Below are 22,500 nucleotides of genomic sequence, written 5' to 3' on the forward strand. Positions count from 1 at the left end.
ACACTGCCCATCTCACACACACACACACACACACACACACACACACACACACACACAGACACACAAACACACACACACACACAAACATACACACAGCCACGCGCACACACACACGCACACACACATACACTCACACACATACTCACATGTATAAAATGTACAGTACATAAGCACAGTCGCAGCACGTACGAGTTTGAGTGTCTGTGAGTTTGAGTTCTGTGTGTGTGTGTGTGTGTGTGTGTGTGTGTCTGTGTGTGTGTATGTGTGTCTGTGTGTGTGTGTGTGTGTGTCTGTGTGTGTGTCAACGTGTGTGTGTGTGCGTGTCTGTCTGTGTGTGTGCGTGTGTGTGTCAACGTGTGTGTGTGGCTGTGTGTATGTTTGTGTGTGTGTGTGTGTGTGTGTGTGTGAGTCACTCACCCACATTCTTCACAATGTTTAATATGTTGGAGTGTGAGTCCATCCTCCCATCTTCACCAGACATCAACCTGAGAGACAGAAGGATGGAGAGATGGAGAGTGTGTGTGTGTGTGTGTGTGTGTGTGTGTGTGTGTGTGTGTGTAGAAGAGAAAGAGAATTAGAAGTGAGATGCATGTGTGTGTGTGTACAACAGAAATAAGGTATAAACAGCATAAACAATAAACAGCATAAACAATAAACAGTATAAACAATAAACAGTACACAGTGTGATAGTAGAAATAAGGTGTGTGTGTATATCTATGGAAAGAGTATATCTATACACGTAAGAGAGTATATCTATAAATACGTAAGAGAATATATCTATATAAATACGTAAGAGAGTACTGTATATCTATATAAATACGTTAGCTGAGCTTTTCTCTTACCGTAGACGGACATCCTCGGGGTCTGCTCTGCCATTGCTGTGTGTGGGTGAGAGCGCGTGTGTGTGATAGCGTGTGTGTGTGTGTGTGTGTGTGTGTATGGAGCATTCCTCTGTGCGCCTGGCCAGCTCCTCCATCCCTCGACTACCTCGTCCGTCTCCTGCCGTCGCCAACGGAGACGAAGCCCCGCCTTCTGCCGCACGTGGGCTTCTTGACAGCCCGTTGCTTGGCAACGCACTCGCAGGACTACAGAAATACACAAAAATGAGAAAAACATCCTTTGATCCACACACACACACACACACACACACACACACACAGTCCCTTGCACACACAGACACACACACAGAGTTTCTCTCTCACTCACACACACACAGTCGCACACACATACACACACATGCACACACGCACACCATCTCACATTTTACCATTCAGCAGTCTGGGGTCCAACAGAAACAACCTTCAAACTCTGATAAGCAAAAGAATGTGTCTGTGTGTGTGTGCCCTTGTGTGGTGTATGTGCCCTTGTGTGTGTGTGTGTGTGTGTGTGTGTGTGTGTGTGTGTGTGTGTATATATGTGTGTGTGCAGAGGCGGACAGAGTACACAGCTTCATTACTTGAGTAAAAGTACAGATACCCTTTGCTAAATTTTACTCAAGTACAAGTAAAAGTACAACAGTCAGATGTCTACTTAAGTAAAAGTACTGAAGTACTTGTTTTTAAAAGTACTTGAGTATCAAGAGTACAAGAGTAGCCTACATTTTCTAAATATTGCATTACTACTGCCACAGTGCTTACATTTATGTACAGAAACGTCCTACATGGAGTTGCTTTTACATGGAAAAATGTTAATGTTAATACTTTGGAGAATGTAAAAGGAATTGAAAGTAAAATCAAGTCATTTTCATCTTTTTTCCATGTTGCCAGGGATGGGCAGTATTTTTAATACATGAATTTAAAATACGTATTTCAAATACAAAATACTATTTTGTAATTAAAACACTTGAAGCGAAAACTATCATTAACTTGTTCAGAAAATTGAAATAGTCTGGCGAGGTGGGGCCACAGGTTGGCACATTCCCGGGATGGACCTGCTGCATCTTCATCCATTGTTTCATCCATGGTTTCGTCTCTTATCTAAATCTGACCATGGAGTTGACTTTGGCGGAAAGCTGAAAGTGATTGCTGATAGGCTGTCCAAATTAGTGGCGCCTGCACAATCCAATCACGTTTGAGAGGGAAACAACAAATCGAGGGTTTCCGAGATTTTTCTTTTTAGTAGTAACGGGTACTCACGGTTATGGATAGAAATGTAGTGGAGTAAAGAGTACAATATTTGCCTCTCAAATGTACTTGAGTAAAGTCATGAGTACTCCCCAAAAATGATACTCGAGTAAAGTACAGATCCCTCAAAATTGTACTCAAGTAAACATACTTCGTTACTGTCCGGCTCTGTGTGTGTGCCCTTGTGTGTGTGTTTGTGTGTGTGTGTGTATGTGCCCTTGTGTGTGTGTGTGTGCATGTTTGTGTGTGTGTGTGTGTGTGTGTATGTGCCCTTGTGTGTGTGTGTGTGTGTATGTGCCCTTGTGTGGTGTTTGTGTGTGTGTGTGTGTGTGTGTGTGTGTGTGTGTGTGTGTGTGTGTATGTGCCCTTGTGTGTGTGTGCATGTTTGTGTGTGTGTATGTGTGTGTGTGTGTGTGTGTGTGTATATGTGTCCTTGTGTGTGAGACTGAATAGTCAGGTGTATGTGTGTGTGTGTGGGTGTGTGTGAGACTCACCGCTGGTGTCTAGGAGATCGTGGTGTACTGGGAGTGTTCTTATTCTGGGAGGAGGCGGAGTCTCGCGATGACTGTGGGGAGGGGGTGTGGCCTGAGGAGAGGATGAGTGTATGAGGATCTTATGCTCTCTGATGTTAACATAGAAGGATACGTACACACACACACACACAGACACACACACACACACAGAAGGTATGCAAAAAGTGAAACATGATCAGATGCTATGATCAGATGCTACAAACCCATTTACAACCCAATTATTAGGCTGGTAAATAAAATGGTATACACACACACTCACACACACACACACAAACAAGCACACACACACACACACACACACACACACACACACACATGCACACACACACACACACACACACACCAGATCCTGTACAGCATAGAGTCAGGTACACACACACACACACACACACACACACACACACACACACACACACACACACACACACAAACACCACACAACGGCACATACACACACACACACACACAAGGGCACATACACACACACACACACACACACATTTTAGCAGATATCTAGCGCCCCTTCATGCTTAACGGGCACGCAATAAATAATGACTGTTTTATACATTTACCAAAGTCTGTTTAACTCTCTGAACCAAATTCCTTAGTTGTCTGAACACATTTCTTCAATCTTTTTCACATATCCAAGTTTTTCAATTGGAGGTGAATGGTTTATTTCCCAGTGTTCTGTCTTGTGTGGTTGTCTTGAAGTTTTGAACCAATGAGCCGAAGTTTTGCAAAGTGTTCACGCAATGGGCAGAAACAGTTATACAGTATAACACCTTCTTTGCACAGCAGAAGTTATCTCTTGCAAATATGCTCACACATTTTCATTTGGTTCACACATTTCTCACACCCTTTTGCAAAAAAGTTCACACAGATGTTATTCAAAGAGCCCTTGAACTCTATTGGTTTACCTGTACTAAACAAAAGGAAAACATCTATTCACAGGTGGTCAAGATTCATTCATTCAATCATTCATTATCCATAAGAGATGTTCTGTGTTGCTATTTGCAAGTATGGATCTAAGGCACATTTAGAGAAAGTACTGTATTGTCTATTTGGTGAAAACAGTACAAAAACTGACAAATCCATGTGTTTACTGTAGGTCTATTTCAGTGAAAAATGACGAGTTGTAGTTCAATGAAATGTGTGAAAAGTGCTTACTGTAGATCTCACATGTCAATTACAGTTGCATCTTGGGAGGAATGAACACAGTCCATCTTCATGTGCTCTTTTTACAGTATTTTTAATACCAGAACAATGAGAAAGAAATGGCACAGACAGTAAAAAAGAAGGCTGAAACTCCTCATTTTGAGAACTATTTTTTGCATTTTGTTGTCCAGTGTGTAATGATTGATTAAAATCGCACAGTGATTTGACTACAAGATGTGTTGTTTGGAGGTAAAATTTTCATTTGCTGCATGGTATAAATGTTTTGAGAGAGTAAAAGCCTTTTGAAGGCAAAATCATTTTGTCATTTTGGCCAGAGTTCTTTTGTTTAGACCTGCGTGTTAATTGTTTTGAAAACGTGATGTCAGAGTTGACACAAGCATTAAAGCGATCAAGAAAAACTGTAAATGCATCAAGAGAAACTTTCAAAAACAACAGGATCGCTATTCAGAACGCCAGTTTTGCGTCTTTGCACTATATCAACAGCAACCTTAAAGGCGCTCTAAGCAATGCTGGGTAACGTCACTTCTGTTGACATTCAAACAAAACTAGCTCGCTACTCCCTCCCCCTCCCTCCGGTGCAATTGAAACTCTGTTTTTTTACAGTGTATTCAGGACACAGACAGCTAGTGGATGGTGAGGTGATGTTTGCTGTAAGAGACAAAACATGTTTTATCCTGAAAAACGTGTGACATCGCTTAGGGCACTGTCATGAACAATTTGTTCCGGCTTGCGAAAAAGTTCCGGATGATGTAATAATCACGTTCCGATCTCACATTAAAATGTTTCTCATAGAATGTTGGCGTCGTTGCTATGACGGTTGCTGTCGCTGGACGATCCATTTACCCCTTTGTGACGTCTATGCTTTGTGACCACCGAATCCTACTGCGGTAAACGTGCGAAGTTCTTCAGCAACAATGGGTTTATGGCTTGCTTGACAGCACGCTTTGCGTTACAGGAATAGGCCTACCAACCTACGTTCAGTGTAATACTTCTGCCGTTCAGGCACCGATTTTATATTTGAACATTTCTTCATAGACATTACATATAGGCTTTACAGTGGTTTGGTTGGTAGGTTTTAAACGTCATTTTTTGTTTTACTACGGAAGATTGACTCACTCAACTTGCTAACGTAACGTTACATCTGGATCTGGATGCGGAGGAGCAGAACTACCACACCAGAAGCTCGTGGATCAGCTCAGGTAATAAAGTAATTTTATTTGTTGCTATTGCAAATTATTCTGGTTATTACGGCGTTATTAGGCCTATCAGCAATTCCACAATGTGTGCATGACCATAACATTTGCAATTGTTATTTGGTGACTTTTGTTGTTTGCTAGTCGTGTTGACATTAGCTGATAGCTTAATGTTTTTAAGACAATCTAAACTGTTTGAATTAGGAATATAGTTTATTAGTTCGTGTTAGACTATTTAACAAACAAGAAAGGGCAAATATGTCTTGGTTTTGAATGAAATAGCCTAGTTAAAATTCCCTCAGGATGAATAAAGTATTTGTCTATCAATCCAATCAATCAATGCTGGCTGGCAAGCTGGTAGCCTATGCCTTACGTTTAATCTTAGGTTTTTTATTACACACTTGCTACAAGTGAGCTCATGCCTTCAGTCCTCCAGTGAGCATGGTGTAAATAAAGATTATGTGGATGTGGAATATATTATAAGAATATTATATGTGGTATAATTAAGCCCTATGATTTATTAACATGTTTTTATCTTCAATTACACTACCCTATATTCTAGTATTCATAGTATTCTATTTATACGTAAAAATATGCATAGTGCAATTGCACTTAAGCTTATACATCTATATTCTACAGCTCTTTACTGTTCTTAATGTGCATACACTTACTTATAATGTTGACTGTTACTATACTGCACATATCTGTCTATATATCTGTCTACGGTTCATACTGAATATCCAAATTTATTCTGTTTTTATAATATTACTGTTAATATACTGCATACTGTATATCTATATTGTATTATTTTTGTTAGTCTTATAATGTTACTGCGACTACACTGCACATATCTGTACATGATATTCATACACTGTTCACACCGCATATCCATATCTATCCTGCTCTTATAAGGCTACTGCTAATACATTTCACATATTTATATTTAATTTATATTACTGTAAACCATACCACTTTCTTAACTGTATACTACTGTCTACACTGCACTATATGTCTTCTACTGCTTATACTGCACCACCGGTCTATACTGTGTGTCACATTTCACTTTTCTGCTTTTTGCACTTCTGGTTAGACATAAAAAACTGCATTTAGTTGTCTCTGTATTTGTACTCTGCACAATGACAATAAAGTTGAATCTAATCTAATCTTCATTATTTTAGAAGGAGAGAGAGAAGAATGAGTAATCACAGCCTTGACCATGAAGCAAGGACCATGAAGGGATGGCCATCGAAAAGAAATACCTGTATAGGCAGTTACAGGCTACAGAAAGAAGATCGCGGAGTGATCTCCCAGCATCCTCAACTGGGTATAAATGTTTGTGTATGTGTGTGCATGAGTCCACATGCACATTTCAGGTCCCTGACAGATAGAAAGTGTAGGTGCTTCTCTGACACTCTTCTATTACACCGACCTAGGGAGACACTAATAGCATTTACAACCTAATGACTTGCCTTGAATTAACTTGTCCACATGCACATTTCAGGTCCCTGACAGATAGAAAGTGTAGGTGCTTCTCTGACACTGTTCTATTACACCGACATAGGGAGACACTAATAGCATTTACAGCCTAATGACTGCCTTGAATTCACGTGTATACATGTGTCATTTAAAGTCCCCCTAAAGAGTATTTGTATTTACCTTAAAATAACGTTTCCAAAATCATTTTGATGGCACAAACTTTTAATAGGGCAAACATCACTCAGAGTAGGTTTTATCGCTTGTAAAATAGCCATATCAAGTTGCTGTTTGGGTAGGAACACTGCACTACATTGGTGCTGCTTTAAATGTGCAGTGAAACAGTTGTGCAGGGCTCTGTGGTGCAGGGCTGGGTTACCCAAAAGCATAGTAGCAACTATAGTGTAGCAACTATAGTGTCTTAGTTACAGGAATGTAGTTATAGGAACAGTCCACTTCTAAATCAGTTCTACTAACTACTCTCCCCCAAAACCGTTTTTTCATTTGCATTCGCACTGGCCAAGTGGCCATAGGAACTGATAGGAGGACGTAAGGAGTGACGCGCTGTCACTTGCTACAGGGTTTAAAATAGGCATGCACTCCCCTTGCCAAATGCGAGTAAATTAACTAACTAGCCTATATTTACAAATGATTTGAATGACCCTCACTGTCTACTGTCGCTTCAAGCATTCCACGGTCGGGACGAATGAAACAGGCATGATGGACTAATGAAGCCAGCAGTTTAATCTATAAACTTTTAACATTGTTGCCATGAATACATACCACAAAATATACACAGAAAGTGCAAACACTTCATTTCATGTTTGGGATGTCTATCTGTCTATTTCTCTGTCGATATCCTCATCCCCTGCTTTATTCCCCTTCTGGCCCCCATAAGTCTGTCCCAACCACTGCCGCATTTAGTTTCATCTTAACCTAATAAAAAGGAGATATCAATTATCATCAACAATGACAAGCCAGCTGGAACCTGCCACTCGTTTTCTCTCTCTCTCTCGTGCGTGCTCAGACGCGTTCTCAATTAAATGGAGTAGCATAGGGCCTACATTCAAGTTGGATCTTCATAGAGAGGACCCGAAAAGTATCATCTTTATGTAACATGCTGTTGGTGCATGTTTACATTGTATACTTTCTCTAACAAGAGTGAAAAACAGTTTGCCATACAGCTACTATTTATTGGCTAAATGTTGGTCCCTCCTCTGTCTCTCGGTGACCTACGCATAGTGCATCTGGTGGTGGTGATCACTGATCAGGCAACTTTTTAAAACTGAACATTTTCGCCTACAAGCTCCTCACGTTCCATCTTCACCTAACTCCATAGACAATAAATTAAATAAACCATCTTGCTGCTTCAGGTTTTGCGGCCTCCGTTACATGACATCAGCCCCCCACAAAGAAAATAGGTAAACACAATGCGTTAATTGCGTTAATATTTCGTAGAACGTGGGCTTCGGTCTTGACTTCGGACTTCGACTGTATTTGGAAACCAACAGACTTCGGTCTCGACCCTTCAAAGACTCGGTCTTGACTCGGACTCGGCACAGGCGGTCTCGTCCCCATCACTATGGTAGACGCTCCGTTCGTTTCTCACACGCTGGTTTCACAGCAAACTGCGCGCAGCCAATGGGCGTATGAAACGTCATCACGTAGCATTACAGCACAGTGGTCATGGGAAATGTAGGAAGTACTGCCAGGGGGATATATGACCAAGAACAGAGCCTAATGTATCATGCATGTAATGCCTCATGCATCACAGGCCAAACTGGCTAGTAAGTTTTTATTAACACCCGCCAAAATAAATTTGAACCCGCATTTGGTGGGTTGGTGGGTGTTAATTTAGAACCCTGCTTATATCACTGACAACAGTAGTCCAGCCAAGATATTGTCATTTAAAAAGTGAAGTTGCAGCCCTCAACTGATGTTGATGTTGTCATGCTGTGTTTTGGCCTGATGCGCCACCCTCCACCTATCTACTAATCACGAAGTCAGTAGTGTTTCGGCATCCTGGTTGCCAGTTCTGCCAGTCAGGGGGTAGGGGGACGGGATACACCGCTCTACAGTAATTTTAAAGTGATTGCACTACCAGTTTTGGCCACAATCTTACATACGGTTCCTTTAACTTCCCATGGAAAGTTTCCAGAAATTTACCGGACATTTTCCGCCCCTTTGCAACCCTAGTCGTAAAGTTAGCTGGTACAAACTACACCTCTCGACCTGTGGTAGAAGCATAGTAGAAAAATTTCAGGGGATTTTCATGTGAAAGACTGCACTAACTCCAGATTTGTGTACAAATTGATAATTATAAACGGATTTAAGTTTCTGGTTGATATCATACACTTCTAACCACCATACATCCATATTTTGAAATGGCTTAGGCATAAAATATATTATTTGAAAGCCAATTTGCAGCCACGTGCACACAAGTAAAAGTCACACATCTGCAGATAATAATACAAGGTGCACGCTTGTGATCAGTCAGTTGAGAATATGTAGCCTTTGATTTTAACATTGTCATGGAGTGGGGGGATAATATGATCTGCATAATAGATAGACTTATAGGTAAACAATGGTGAGAATATTGTAGTCAAAATAACTATTTCAATCCAGATTCGAACTCTTGGACAGCTGACTGTCATGTGCTGCACATCGCAGGCTATCATCAGCCTTATTGCACTGCACAGAGATGACGGTGTAAACAAGTGAATAGAGGGTAAATAACAATAGAGTATACAACAGTTTCACCAGCACATTTAAATGACTAATGTTTAAAAGTGAATTCAAAGCAGTCGTTAATTTACAAGGTCAGCCTATATGAACCAATGAATTAACTTGATGACCCTGAATTACAAAAAAAAAGAGAGAGAGATGATTTCATACATCATTACTGTAAGTCTGTTATTTGCAGGTGTCAGTCCGCGTGTTAGGCTACTATATGTAATGACCACCTTAGTCCAGACTACTGAACTTTGGAAGTATGATAGTTTTGGGAAACAGTTTTAACTTAGATGTTGGTTAGTTGACTGGTGCTGCCTGAGAAGAGGACTGGACTGAAACACCTGCACAACCAAGCCAGCTTGGAGGAGAGGATATGCATTGAACCTGCTCACCAATGCCAAAAAGGACCTCCTGGCCCAGACATCAATTGTGGTTTTATTTTGTGAAATAAAAAGACCATACATTTGAGTAATTCTTGCCTAATTATTATTATGTTTATTAAAATGTGTATTTTATAAATATGTTGTAATTGCATTGGCAGTAAGTTGCTAATGGCAAATATTCATTCCCTTTGACACATGAGAAACATTAGAGTGGGCAGTGTTGCAGTGGCTCTCATTTTTTTCTACAAATGCTGACTTGCACTACATACTTGGTTCCCCTCTTACTTTGTAACTTTTTCCACCAAATGTATGTAATAAATTACTTTTTGTTCAAATTCACTTTTGGTGTGATCTCCCCATTGCTCCACCATAAGCCATGTGCACCATGACAAATGTCTTATGATTTAAGTTACACACATGCTGTCTGGGGATTAGTAAACTATATGCATGTGGGCCTACTAATGATTTTAAAACAGTATGTGTATTTACTATTGTTGATGTTGAGACACTTGCACACTGTATACTACCACACCTGTGTTGGCCCTGAATGAAATAGTCTACCCAGGTTAACATGTCTTGCACTTTATCACAATACTAAAGCGTCTGATACCTTAGTGATTGAGTTTATGTACGACACTATATGAACACAGATTTCTTCCTAAGATAGTTTTGCTGTAGTCCAACTCCAGTGTGAAATAACTAGACTAGCACCTTGCAAAATCAATGCTTCCCCAACTTTTTTGCTGACGCAAATGTAACCAGCTGAACACCACATTTGCCATTACTTGTATACTGCAAAGATGACGTTTAGTCTCTGTGTTTTGAGATAAAATGCAGAAGGCCGAACTTCATTATGAGGTAGGACAACATTGTTACTGTCTTCCTTCCCATAAGCGACATAAAGGCACTTTGTGATTATCTGAAGCCAACTGATTAGCCAACTGGAAATGTAGCTTACGTTATAACGGGTATTGAGAGTTTGACTAATACATAGGTGCCAACTCTCACGCATTGGCCGTGAGACACACGCATTTGATTGGTTTCACACACTCACACGCCACACCCCCGATTTCTCACGCTGAAGTGTCAACCCGGTCGGTCAGATGCCTGAAAAATGAGTTTAGCCTATCTATAGATCTACCTGTTGAGCCACGGTTATGCTTTCAGAGACGGTGAGAGCGTTCAAGAGCACCCCCTGTTGTGGAATTTTATACATTTTCTCTCATTTGCGATGCTACTTCAGAAGCCATCCCAGGCGCATTCCCCCCGCATTTCCCCGGCTTCAGGTATGCTTTGAGTATTATTGAGTATTTTTCACGCTGAAGTGTCAACCTGGTAGGTCAAATACCTGGCAGATGAGGTTCAACTAAACTAAACCTATATATGATATCACACATCAGGTGAACGTGCGGAATCTAAGCTATTATTAGCGCCAAGTTGCTGTGATATATGGTTCGCGAGAAAATTAACATTGAACCGACGTGCAATTTAGGCTAATCATATTTGCATTTTGCACACAGTGCACACCCATTACTCTCGGTTTAATATTTCACTAACCCTTCACACAACACGTGGCAAACCCAATATCACAATAAACAGCAAACCGTACCGAATACGAGGATATAAAGCATGCCTTTGTGCAATAAGTGGTTCCTGAGTAATCCGGTTTGCAATTGCAACACATTTCTACATAGCCTCATTGGGGCGAAATTATAATGTATTCTAATGTAAACTATTTGTCAGTAGGCCTACATACATTTTTGTAAATTGCTCAGCCATAGATTATCGCACTATCATGGTTCTTATATTGTCAGGTTCCAGCCAATCCCATTACAGATAAATGAATATATTTATATTGCCATGCTTCCTAGTGACATTAATGCAAAAATATGAAGAAAATCAAATAACGAGACACAAATATTGATATAAAGCCTGACATAAGCCATATGCAAACATTCACATCATGCAGATATGGGTACATCCTGAAAAAGGAATAGCATGTAGGCTATAGGCTATGGCCATTACAATGACCAATATATTATCTTAAATAAACTATCTGAATAACACAGGTGACCACTTCTGCATAATTTCATGGAGTGCTGAAATGTCAACACATTTTTTAACATTTCTGAACTGTGAAATGTAGCATATGTTTTTGTGGTTGTGAACATATTGCAATATCACCATAACTATTCCACCTGTGTGTGCATGGTTATAATTCTGAAGTGCAAAATAGTTTAGGCTACAGCACAAATATTTCCATAAAAATAAGCAAGTCTGACCTCTGAATTTATTTTGAAAGTGCACCTGATTGATGCATTTAAAAGTTAAAATATACAAATATTTCTTAAATTCTTACAAAACACCCACCCACTTTTTAAAATTGTTAGTTTGGACCCCCTCACTTTTGCCGTGTGAAATACCAGTGCTGTTTTCAGCATCTGTTTAGCGCTTCATTGTCATTTTCATTGGATTCACGGTTTAGTTTGATATTTAATTTACTTTTGGACTGTTTGATTATATTGTTAAATGTTGGGACTGATGGGCACTGAAATCTGGGGAGGTATTTGATAATCACTATTACGTTCCATGTAGTTGAAAGAGTGTCGGGGATTTCAAACAAACCATCCGCTTTCATCTCGTTCATTGAACGTCTCATGGTGCTGTAATGGAAACCTTATTGCGTAGCCAAGTAGCCTATTGAGTTATTTTTAAATTATGCATGATTTACTTTTTATTAATTTCGTAGGCTGGCTTTATTTTGTTATATAGAAGTATCTAAATAACCTGTTAAAATGTACCAGAATTCAGAAAATCTAGTCCAAAAAAAAATGTCTGCGGGAGGACCCCCATACCCCCTCTCTGAAATGTCCCACCCACTTTCACAATGCCTCCGACGCCCATGGTCCTAGTAGTAGGCTAGATCCCTTTGATACCAATGTTCATTTAACTCTGAGACCCTGGTCCCAGGGATGGATTACTGCATCGGCCTTCCGGCCCAGACCTAGGGGCCCAAGGTGTCAGGGGCCCTGAAGCCCAAGCCTTTGCATGGAATCATTGCCTCAATATCAACACATCAGGATGTAGGCTATGAATCTGATTGAATTTAGTATTGGCCATCCCAAAATGCTAGCCTGGCGAGCCAGACCCACATTAAAACGTTCGCAGTGCTCAGTCCGAGGGGGGATAATCGGGTTGTCTTTCAAATTCCCTCTGCACGCAATAGGACAGCACTGAGTCCCATGCTTTTTTCCACCAGCCAGAGCTAGTTGGCTAGTTCAAACTTTTGCCATCTCAAAACAAGCTTAACTCGTGTCACACTGTTGGCCAACAGCAATATCCATCTTCTTTGTTTTCAAGTAGCAGGGAATTCAAGCCAAACTGTTGCAACTCTGCCATCAATCATTATGTTATGCCCCCCTAACGACTCTATAGACGATTTGATTGGCCTGATAGAAGTTTAATTTTTCGAGCTCACAAGCCAATGGAGAGTTGCTAGACTAGCCCTGGAAGCAAATGTAATTTGCTGCCGCTAGGGTGTGTCTAGATTTCTAAGCTACCAAAATGCACCAGAAATCACATCAAACAAATGAAAAAAATGAAAGTTCATAATCCGTCCATGCCTGGTCCCTACACCTGAGAACCACTGATGTACGTTTTTTTTACTGTACGGTATAATGCTGAATGAGCCAAACAAAAATTTCCGCAGCAAAATGTTGGTTGGCCCCACCAAATCTCACTCCAAGGTTTTTTGAAAAGTTGGCAGCCCTGCTAATAATGTGGACGAGGAAGATGAACAGTGCCTATAGTAGCCTACGAACAGGTTGGCATATTTAGCGAACCTATTTGTAGCCTATCTTTAAGATACATTTATAACGAAACTCAATATCCAACATGACAGTAGCCAAGGCTATTTCAGTGTTTTCAAGCAGGCCTAGCTTCAGATAGTTAGCTTCAGACAACCCCAAGTAGGCCTAGGCTATCTTATATTATCACAGACGCCGTAAAATAGGCTACAAGTTTGACGCTGGTTATCGTTTCAATAAAACCTTAAAACGAAAGAGTCAGGGCTAATTTTATTTCACCAGATACATATTCCATCTTCTCTCCTATACAGTGTACAATATAGGCTATCTATTTCGTGACTGACGAATTTAAATTCTCCCTTTTCATACGTGTTTAGTCAGTGTTTCACGAAGATTCTAAGAGACATTCACCTAGAAATTAACAGCTGATCGAACGTGATTATTACGCCATCCGAACTTTTTCGCAAGCCGAACTTATTAAGGTTTTGCACCTACGTCATAATGTCATGTGACCGTTTGTTTACAACTAGAGTGGTAGGCAAGAATGCAGGCAAGGCACTGCAGAGAGTGGTAGGCAAGTCTACAACAGTCGGGCTGCATAGGCTACACATAGTTACAAATAGCTTCAAAATTGAAATTTTAATATCAAATATTGACCGATGATGCCGACCACTTGTGTAGGCCCTAACAGTTGGTTTTACAATAAGAAGCAAAAAGGCTTAATTTAACGACCGTTTATCCTACCTATCCCTCGCATGGTTGTGGAGGATGATCGTTAGCAGCTGTGAAGTCTTATTCTCAAGATAGCCTAATGGTGTAGCCTACTGTCTACGAAGATGTAGGCTAAAATACTACTATCTACAGTCATCCAAAAATGAATTGCCAGAGATAGGCTATGAAGGGAAAAAAGTGCAGCATTTTAAACATGGCAAGATTATTTTTACCGAACAGTTTGTTCTAATTTGTCTCGTGAAATTGGTGCTTGTGGACATCAATCACCTATCTTCTGTCCTTCTATTTCAAGTTATCATGAGTGTCATTTGATTATATAATCACAACAAATGCTAATAAATGAAAACAGAATAGGCTTATGTGCTATAGGCTAACGTTATAGGTCATGCTAACTCCCTGCGTATGTCAAAATAAACTGATTTGATCCTAATTGTTTAGCGATCACACACAACTTAACACAGCAACCTCAAACACCACTGTTGAACCTAGGGCTACTGCTTCAGTCATGTAAGAAATAAGCAGTTTATGAATTATCTTTACCCATTTAATCAAGTCCACATGACCAAAATAACAACATATTTAAAGGTTGAGCTAGCATAACAGCCTAATATAGGCGATGCTGCAATGGATAACTAATAAAAAGTTTCATACAATTAATGAACTTTATCACTCACATTCTGAGTTTTTCTGGGGGTTATATATCCATGCAGATCGCCTTCAATAAGCCATCGCTGTTATATGATATAATATGTTACAGGATTCGCCCATTAATGTTACATGATGCTGACTGACTCTGGCTATAACAGTAGGCTACCGCTTTAACGCCTGCTGAGTCTACTGCCTACCAATAACGCCTGCTGAGTCTACTGCCTACCAAGACCTGTCGCTGTTCAGTTGAAGTTAAATGATCAAATATTGTTTGATTTTGTGTCAGCTTTCAGAAGGAAGACATGTTCCTTTCTGGTCAAATTTCACAGCTTCTAAGAAAGGCTATTGTCTTCGTGTAAACCGAGTTTTGAACAGAGAAAAAAAGTTAGGCTACATGCAGGTTCTCCCATAACGCTATCGATACAGATCAATGCACCAAATCAGGGCGATTTTAGCTAAAACAACGCTCCTGTGACAGGCTATCAAATATTGAACAATGGGATAACGTTTCATCATCACCTTTATTGATGCCTGAAATGTTGACATTGCTGAAATACAGAGATGTAGCCTACTGAGAGGCAGCTGCAGACAACGATGTTCAATGGGTTCAACTTGTCCCTTGCCTACCAGCTGGATGTAAACAAAGCCATAGAACCTAGAATACGTCACATGAAAAACGTTAATTGTTCATGACAGCACCTTTAACTTTCGCTGGCCTTTCGAATGTCTTAATTTCACTCTCACGTTATCCACTTAAACTTTCCTACTTGCTAGATTTGACCAATATTCCATAGCCTACGTGCACAAGTAGTTTGAGTAGAACTACTGGTCTTCATTATCTCCCTGCTTGCTCACATCTTATGTATTGTATATTTCATGATTGCTAAACGCTTGATTCCTTTTAATGTTGTCATCAGTTAACTTCATTCAACTGCGCTTGTGATTGAATCGTGCCATTCAGTTGTTAACGTTCGCGGAGAAAGGCACTGATAACCCGATGAACGGCAGGTTTGATGAATGCCATGTTGACATAAGTGTGTGTGTGTATGTGTGTGTGTCTGCGTGTGTGTGTGATAAATAGCATGTTACCATAAGTGTGTGTGTGTATGTATGTGTGTGTCTGCGTGTGTGTGTGATAAATATCACATTACCATAAGTGTGTGTGTGTGTGTGTGTGTGTGTGTGTGTGTGTCTGATGTCTGCTCAGTAGTGTTTCCAACTCGATGTGATAAGGTGTAGATGGGGGCGGGGATTAAAGTCTGAGTCAAAGTTTGTGTCAAAGTCTGTTTTTTAGTGGTCACTTCAAAGTCCAAGATTTACACATGAAGGAAGAAATACAGTTTTTTTCAGTCGCTAACAAGCGTTTGTCCCATTTTCAAAACTCTAAACACAATTAGCACAGCATCGGTCTTTTGTGGCCATACCATTCACACGTCATGTCGTTTTCACACAATATGCAGTCATTGAACACATTTCCGCAATGCTTACATTTTCTTAACAGACAAGCTATACCTCCCAACAAAACGATGGATTGTTTTTGTAGTATTTACTAATGTTAACACACAACATCCCACAATAGCAAACACAATATTCCAAACCTTAGATACACTATCAAAACCTCTGCTTCTGCTATCAAATGGTTTTATCTCAGGTGCATCATTTGGATAATATCAGATGCGATGTTGATGAAAACATGTGGCCTAAACTTTAAAGATCGCAGAGATGAGATACAGTAATTTTGTGCTTTTTTAGTTCTCCCTTTTATCTGGGCTTTTGTTGTTGTTTTTGTTCAGAATGCTCTTGTGTGTTTCATGGATATTTTGTTCACTGTAAGCAATACTGTAAAAAACTTTTCTGTTCTATCATACTGTAAACAGTATTTCTACTGTACCTCCTGTAGTGAACAGTAAAGGGAAAAAAACTGATTTGCTTTTTACTGGAATGCTTTTGAATGTGAACATAACATGTGGACATACAGTTCCCAACCAAGAAATTTAGTGTAAAAACTGTGGATAGAGCATGTTTTGCATGCAAATACCTGTAAAACTGAAACATAAAAGTCTATGCAGTTTTTGTAATGTCAACAATAGCCAGTATTTTGAAACCTGGTGTACTTTGATTGACTGCATGTACCTTGTGAAGAGAAAACAAGTGGGGGGTGTGTTAAGCAATCTAAATAATTAGGCATTGTTCTAAGACACACATACATGAAGTATGAGCTATGTGTGGGAGAGAGGCCTTTTCAACAGGATGAATTTCTATTCACACCTCACTACACACTATCAACACCCACACTGCACACTATCAACACCCACACTGCACACTATCAACACCCACACTACACACACCATCACTACACACTACATACACCCACACTGCACACTATCAACACCCACACTGCACACTATCAACACCATCACTACACACTACATACACCCACACTGCACACTATCAACACCCACACTACACACTACATACACCCACACTGCACACTATCAACAACCACACTGCACACTATCAACACCCACACTACATACACCATCACTACACACTACATACACCCACACTGCACACTATCAACACCCACACTGCACACTATCAACACCATCACTACACACTACATACACCCACACTGCACACTATCAACACCCACACTACACACTACATACACCCACACTGCACACTATCTACACCCACACTACACACTACATACACCCACACTATCAACACCCACACAGCACACTATCAACACCCACACTGCACACTACATACACCCACACTGCACACTATCTACACCCACACTACACACTACATACACCCACACTATCAACACCCACACTGCACACTATCTACACCCACACTACACACACCCACACTGCACACTATCTACACCCACACTACACACTACATACACCCACACTATCAACACCCACACTGCACACTACATACTGTACACCCACACTACACACTATCAACACCCTCACCTTACACACTACATACACCCATACTACACACTACATACACCCACACTGCACACTACATACACCCACACTGCACACTACATACACCCACACTGCACACTATCAACACCCACACAGCACACTATCAACACCCACACTGCACACTACATACACCCACACTATCAACACCCACACAGCACACTATCAACACCCACTCTGCACACTACATACACCCACACTATCAACACCCACACAGCACACTATCAACACCCACTCTGCACACTACATACACCCACACTATCAACACCCACACAGCACACCATCAACACCCACACTGCATACTACATACACCCACACTGCACACTACATACACCCACACTGCACACTATCAACACCCACACTGCATACTACATACACCCACACTGCATACTACATACACCCACACTGCACACTACATACACCCACACTGCACACTACATACACCCACACTACATACTACATACACCCACACTGCACAATGCATACTACATACACCCACACTGCATACTACATACACCCACACTGCATACTACATACACCCACACTGCACACTACATACACCCACACTACATACACCCACACTGCATACTACATACACCCACACTGCACACTACATACACCCACACTGCACACTACATACACCCACACTGCACACTACATACACCCACACTGCACACTATCAACACCCACACAGCACACTATCAACACCCACACTGCACACTACATACACCCACACTATCAACACCCACACAGCACACTATCAACACCCACTCTGCACACTACATACACCCACACTATCAACACCCACACAGCACACTATCAACACCCACTCTGCACACTACATACACCCACACTATCAACACCCACACAGCACACCATCAACACCCACACTGCATACTACATACACCCACACTGCACACTACATACACCCACACTGCACACTATCAACACCCACACTGCATACTACATACACCCACACTGCATACTACATACACCCACACTGCACACTACATACACCCACACTGCACACTACATACACCCACACTACATACTACATACACCCACACTGCACAATGCATACTACATACACCCACACTGCATACTACATACACCCACACTGCATACTACATACACCCACACTGCACACTACATACACCCACACTACATACACCCACACTGCATACTACATACACCCACACTGCACACTACATACACCCACACTACATACACCCACACTGCATACTACATACACCCACACTACACACTACATACACCCACACTGCATACTACATACACCCACACTGCACACTACATACACCCACACTGCATACTACATACATCCACACTACACACTACATACACCCACACTGCACACTACATACACCCACACTGCATACTACATACACCCAGGGTTCTAAAGTTACCAGCCAATCAGAATTTCCACTAGGGATTTTGTTTCCCTTCATGATTTCATTTGATAAGTTTCTTATATTAAAAAGGAGATATCAATCATCATCAACAATGACAAGCCAGCTGGAACCTGCCACTCGTTTTCTCTCCCTCTCGTGCATAAAGTATCATCTTTATGTAACATGCTGTTGGTTCATGTTGACATTGTACATTTTCTCTAACAAGAGTGAAAAAACAGTTTGCAGTAAAGCTACTATATATTGGCTAAATGTTGGTCCCCCACCCACACTATCAACACCCACACTACACACTATATACACCCACACTGCTCTGGTAAGAACTGATTCTTACCAGTGGGGATCTACAAATGATAAAAGTTTGGATTACTTTGAGCATTTGGGTGGCAGAGCCAGGCAGTGTTTATTGGAAGAGTGCAACGGTCAGGAGGTAGCATATGAGGTCATGAGGTAGCATATGAGGTCAGGAGGTAGCATATGCCTGAATGAGAGCATTATTTGTTTGGCAAACAAAACACACAGCATGTGTTATTTACCTCTGTGATATGTGAACAGTGCTACGTAAGCAAATACTCCTACAGCTTAACTCGCCTTGTTGAGTGACTAGTTCTCTGTCTAGACACAGACTAGATGAGGGCGTGTCTCTTTTGTGATGTCTATATTGATGATGGTCTGAACAGGAAGAAAACATTTTGCACCAGCTAGCACTCTGCACCTCGTCATCTTATTTTCAAGAATTAAAACAATCTTTGCATTAGCAACAGGTGGTGTACCAGGTATCTAAGTTGATTGAACACCCCACAATACGTAAGGGATAATGTATAGAACGGCGGTCATTATCGGGAAATAGGTCCCAACAGGGCGAACCGGACCCCGATGTGCAGTGGAGGGGTCTTGTTCTGCCCTGAAGGGACCTATTTCCCGACACTAACTGGCGTTCTATACATTATCCTGCTTATTACACGGCTACTTGCCAAACCTTGACAGCGGTCTGTTATACTTAGCGATGGTCTGTTATCAAGAATTAGCAGACCTCCGAATGTTGGGATGGCCCATTCAAGTGAATAGAGCATTCTGCAGCACTATGAAGAGCCGTGTAATAATTCACATTAACAACCTACACTGTACACTGTAGTGTACTACACATTAACACCCTACACTGTAGTGCACTACACATTAACACCCTACACTGTAGTGCACTACACATTAACACCCTACACTGTACACTGTAGTGCACTACACATTAACACCCTACACTGTAGTGTACTACACATTAACAACCTAAAGTGTAGTGCACTACACATTAACACCCTACACTGTACACTGTAGTGTACTACACATTAACACCCTACACTGTAGTGCACTACACATTAACACCCTACACTGTAGTGCACTACACATTAACACCCTACACTGTACACTGTAGTGTACTACACATTAACACCCTACACTGTAGTGCACTACACATTAACACCCTACACTGTACACTGTAGTGTACTACACATTAACACCCTACACTGTAGTGTACTATACATTAACACCCTACACTGTAGTGCACTACACAGTAACACCCTACACTGTAGTGTACAACACCCTACACGTTAGTGTACTACACATTAACACCCTACACTGTAGTGTACAACACCCTACACTGTAGTGCACTACACATTAACACCCTACACTGTAGTGTACTACACATTAACCCCCTACACTGTAGTGCACTACACATTAACACCCTACACTGTAGTGTACAACACCCTACACTGTAGTGCACTACACATTAACACCCTACACTGTAGTGTACTACACATTAACACCTTACACTGTAGAGTACTACACATTAACACCCTACACTGTAGTGCACTACACATTAACACCCTACACTGTAGTGCACTACACATTAACACCCTACACTGTAGTGCACTACACATTAACACCCTACACTGTACACTGTGGTGTACTACACATTAACACCCTACACTGTAGTGTACTATACATTAACACCCTACACTGTAGTGCACTACACATTAACACCCTACACTGTAGTGTACAACACCCTACACGTTAGTGTACTACACATTAACACCCTACACTGTAGTGTACAACACCCTACACTGTAGTGCACTACACATTAACACCCTACACTGTAGTGTACAACACCCTACACTGTAGTGCACTACACATTAACACCCTACACTGTAGAGTACTACACATTAACAGCCTACACAGTATTGCACTACACATTAACACCCTACACTGTAGAGTACTACACATTAACACTCTACACTGTAGTGTACAACACCCTACACTGTAGTGTACTACACATTAACACCCTACACTGTAGTGCACTACACATTAACACCCTACACTGTACACTGTAGTGCACTACACATTAACACCCTACACTGTAGTGCACTACACATTAACACCCTACACTGTAGTGTACTACACATTAACCCCCTACACTGTAGTGCACTACACATTAACACCCTACACTGTACACTGTAGAGTACTACACATTAACACCCTACACTGTAGTGCACTACACATTAACACCCTACACTGTAGTGTACTGCACATTAACACTGTACACTGTAGTGCACTACACATTAACATACGTGTGTGTGTGTGTGTGTGTGTGTGTGTGTGTCCGTGTGTGTTTCAGACACACTCTTGCCTATTACACACACACACACCTACACATTGGGCAGCCGTGGCCCACTGGTTAGCCACGGAGGGTTGCCGGTTCGAGCCCCGACCAGTGGACTGCGGCTGAAGTGCCCTTGAGCAAGGCACCTAACCCCTCACTGCTCCCCCCGCCGGGCAGTTAAGCAGGCAGCTCACTGCTGGGATTAGTGTGTGCTTCACCTCACTGTGTGTTCACTGTGTGCAGTGTGTTTCACTAATTCACCGATTGGGTTAAATGCAGAGACCAAATTTCCCTCACGGGATCAAAAAAGTATATATACTTATATACTATATATACATGGACAATCACACACACACACATCGACTTTACACACCCTCTGTCTGTCACACACACACACACACACACACACACACCCTCTGTCTGTCTCTCTCTCTCACACACACACTCATGGAAAAGAATGAAACCTGTCACACAAGTTCCTATTGTCACCATGGTAACACCATTGTTTCACCTGAAGGGAGAGTAGCCAGCGGCGTCACCGTGGTAACACAATTTAAACCATTACAACTAGAAAAACCATTCCAACCTGCATGTGCTCCCAGGTGAGTCGTAGAGGAGCCTATG

At 41.2% G+C, this 22,500-nt stretch overlaps 1 protein-coding gene and 1 long non-coding RNA gene across 7 annotated transcripts in view; one reads left to right on the forward strand and one right to left on the reverse strand.

The window, feature by feature from the left end:
- Positions 1 to 22,500, reverse strand: part of ngef (neuronal guanine nucleotide exchange factor) — a 49,329-nt gene that overhangs the window by 18,860 nt on the left and 7,969 nt on the right. For all 6 annotated transcript variants that reach the window (XM_048264973.1, XM_048264970.1, XM_048264972.1 and 3 more), the window contains exons 3-5: positions 2,618 to 2,708; positions 843 to 1,085; positions 418 to 485 (exon numbers count right to left, since the gene is read on the reverse strand). In XM_048264973.1, the coding sequence (XP_048120930.1) occupies positions 418 to 485; positions 843 to 1,085; positions 2,618 to 2,708 (402 nt within the window). The remainder of the gene's footprint in view (positions 1 to 417; positions 486 to 842; positions 1,086 to 2,617; positions 2,709 to 22,500) is intronic.
- LOC125308445 lies at positions 4,544 to 6,310 on the forward strand. The gene is made up of 3 exons (XR_007195881.1): positions 4,544 to 4,814; positions 4,939 to 5,031; positions 6,204 to 6,310. It is a non-coding gene; the product is annotated as an uncharacterized LOC125308445 (long non-coding RNA).

The sequence above is a fragment of the Alosa alosa genome, chromosome 15 (genome assembly GCF_017589495.1).
Source record: "Alosa alosa isolate M-15738 ecotype Scorff River chromosome 15, AALO_Geno_1.1, whole genome shotgun sequence".
In the NCBI taxonomy this organism is placed as follows: domain Eukaryota; kingdom Metazoa; phylum Chordata; class Actinopteri; order Clupeiformes; family Clupeidae; genus Alosa; species Alosa alosa.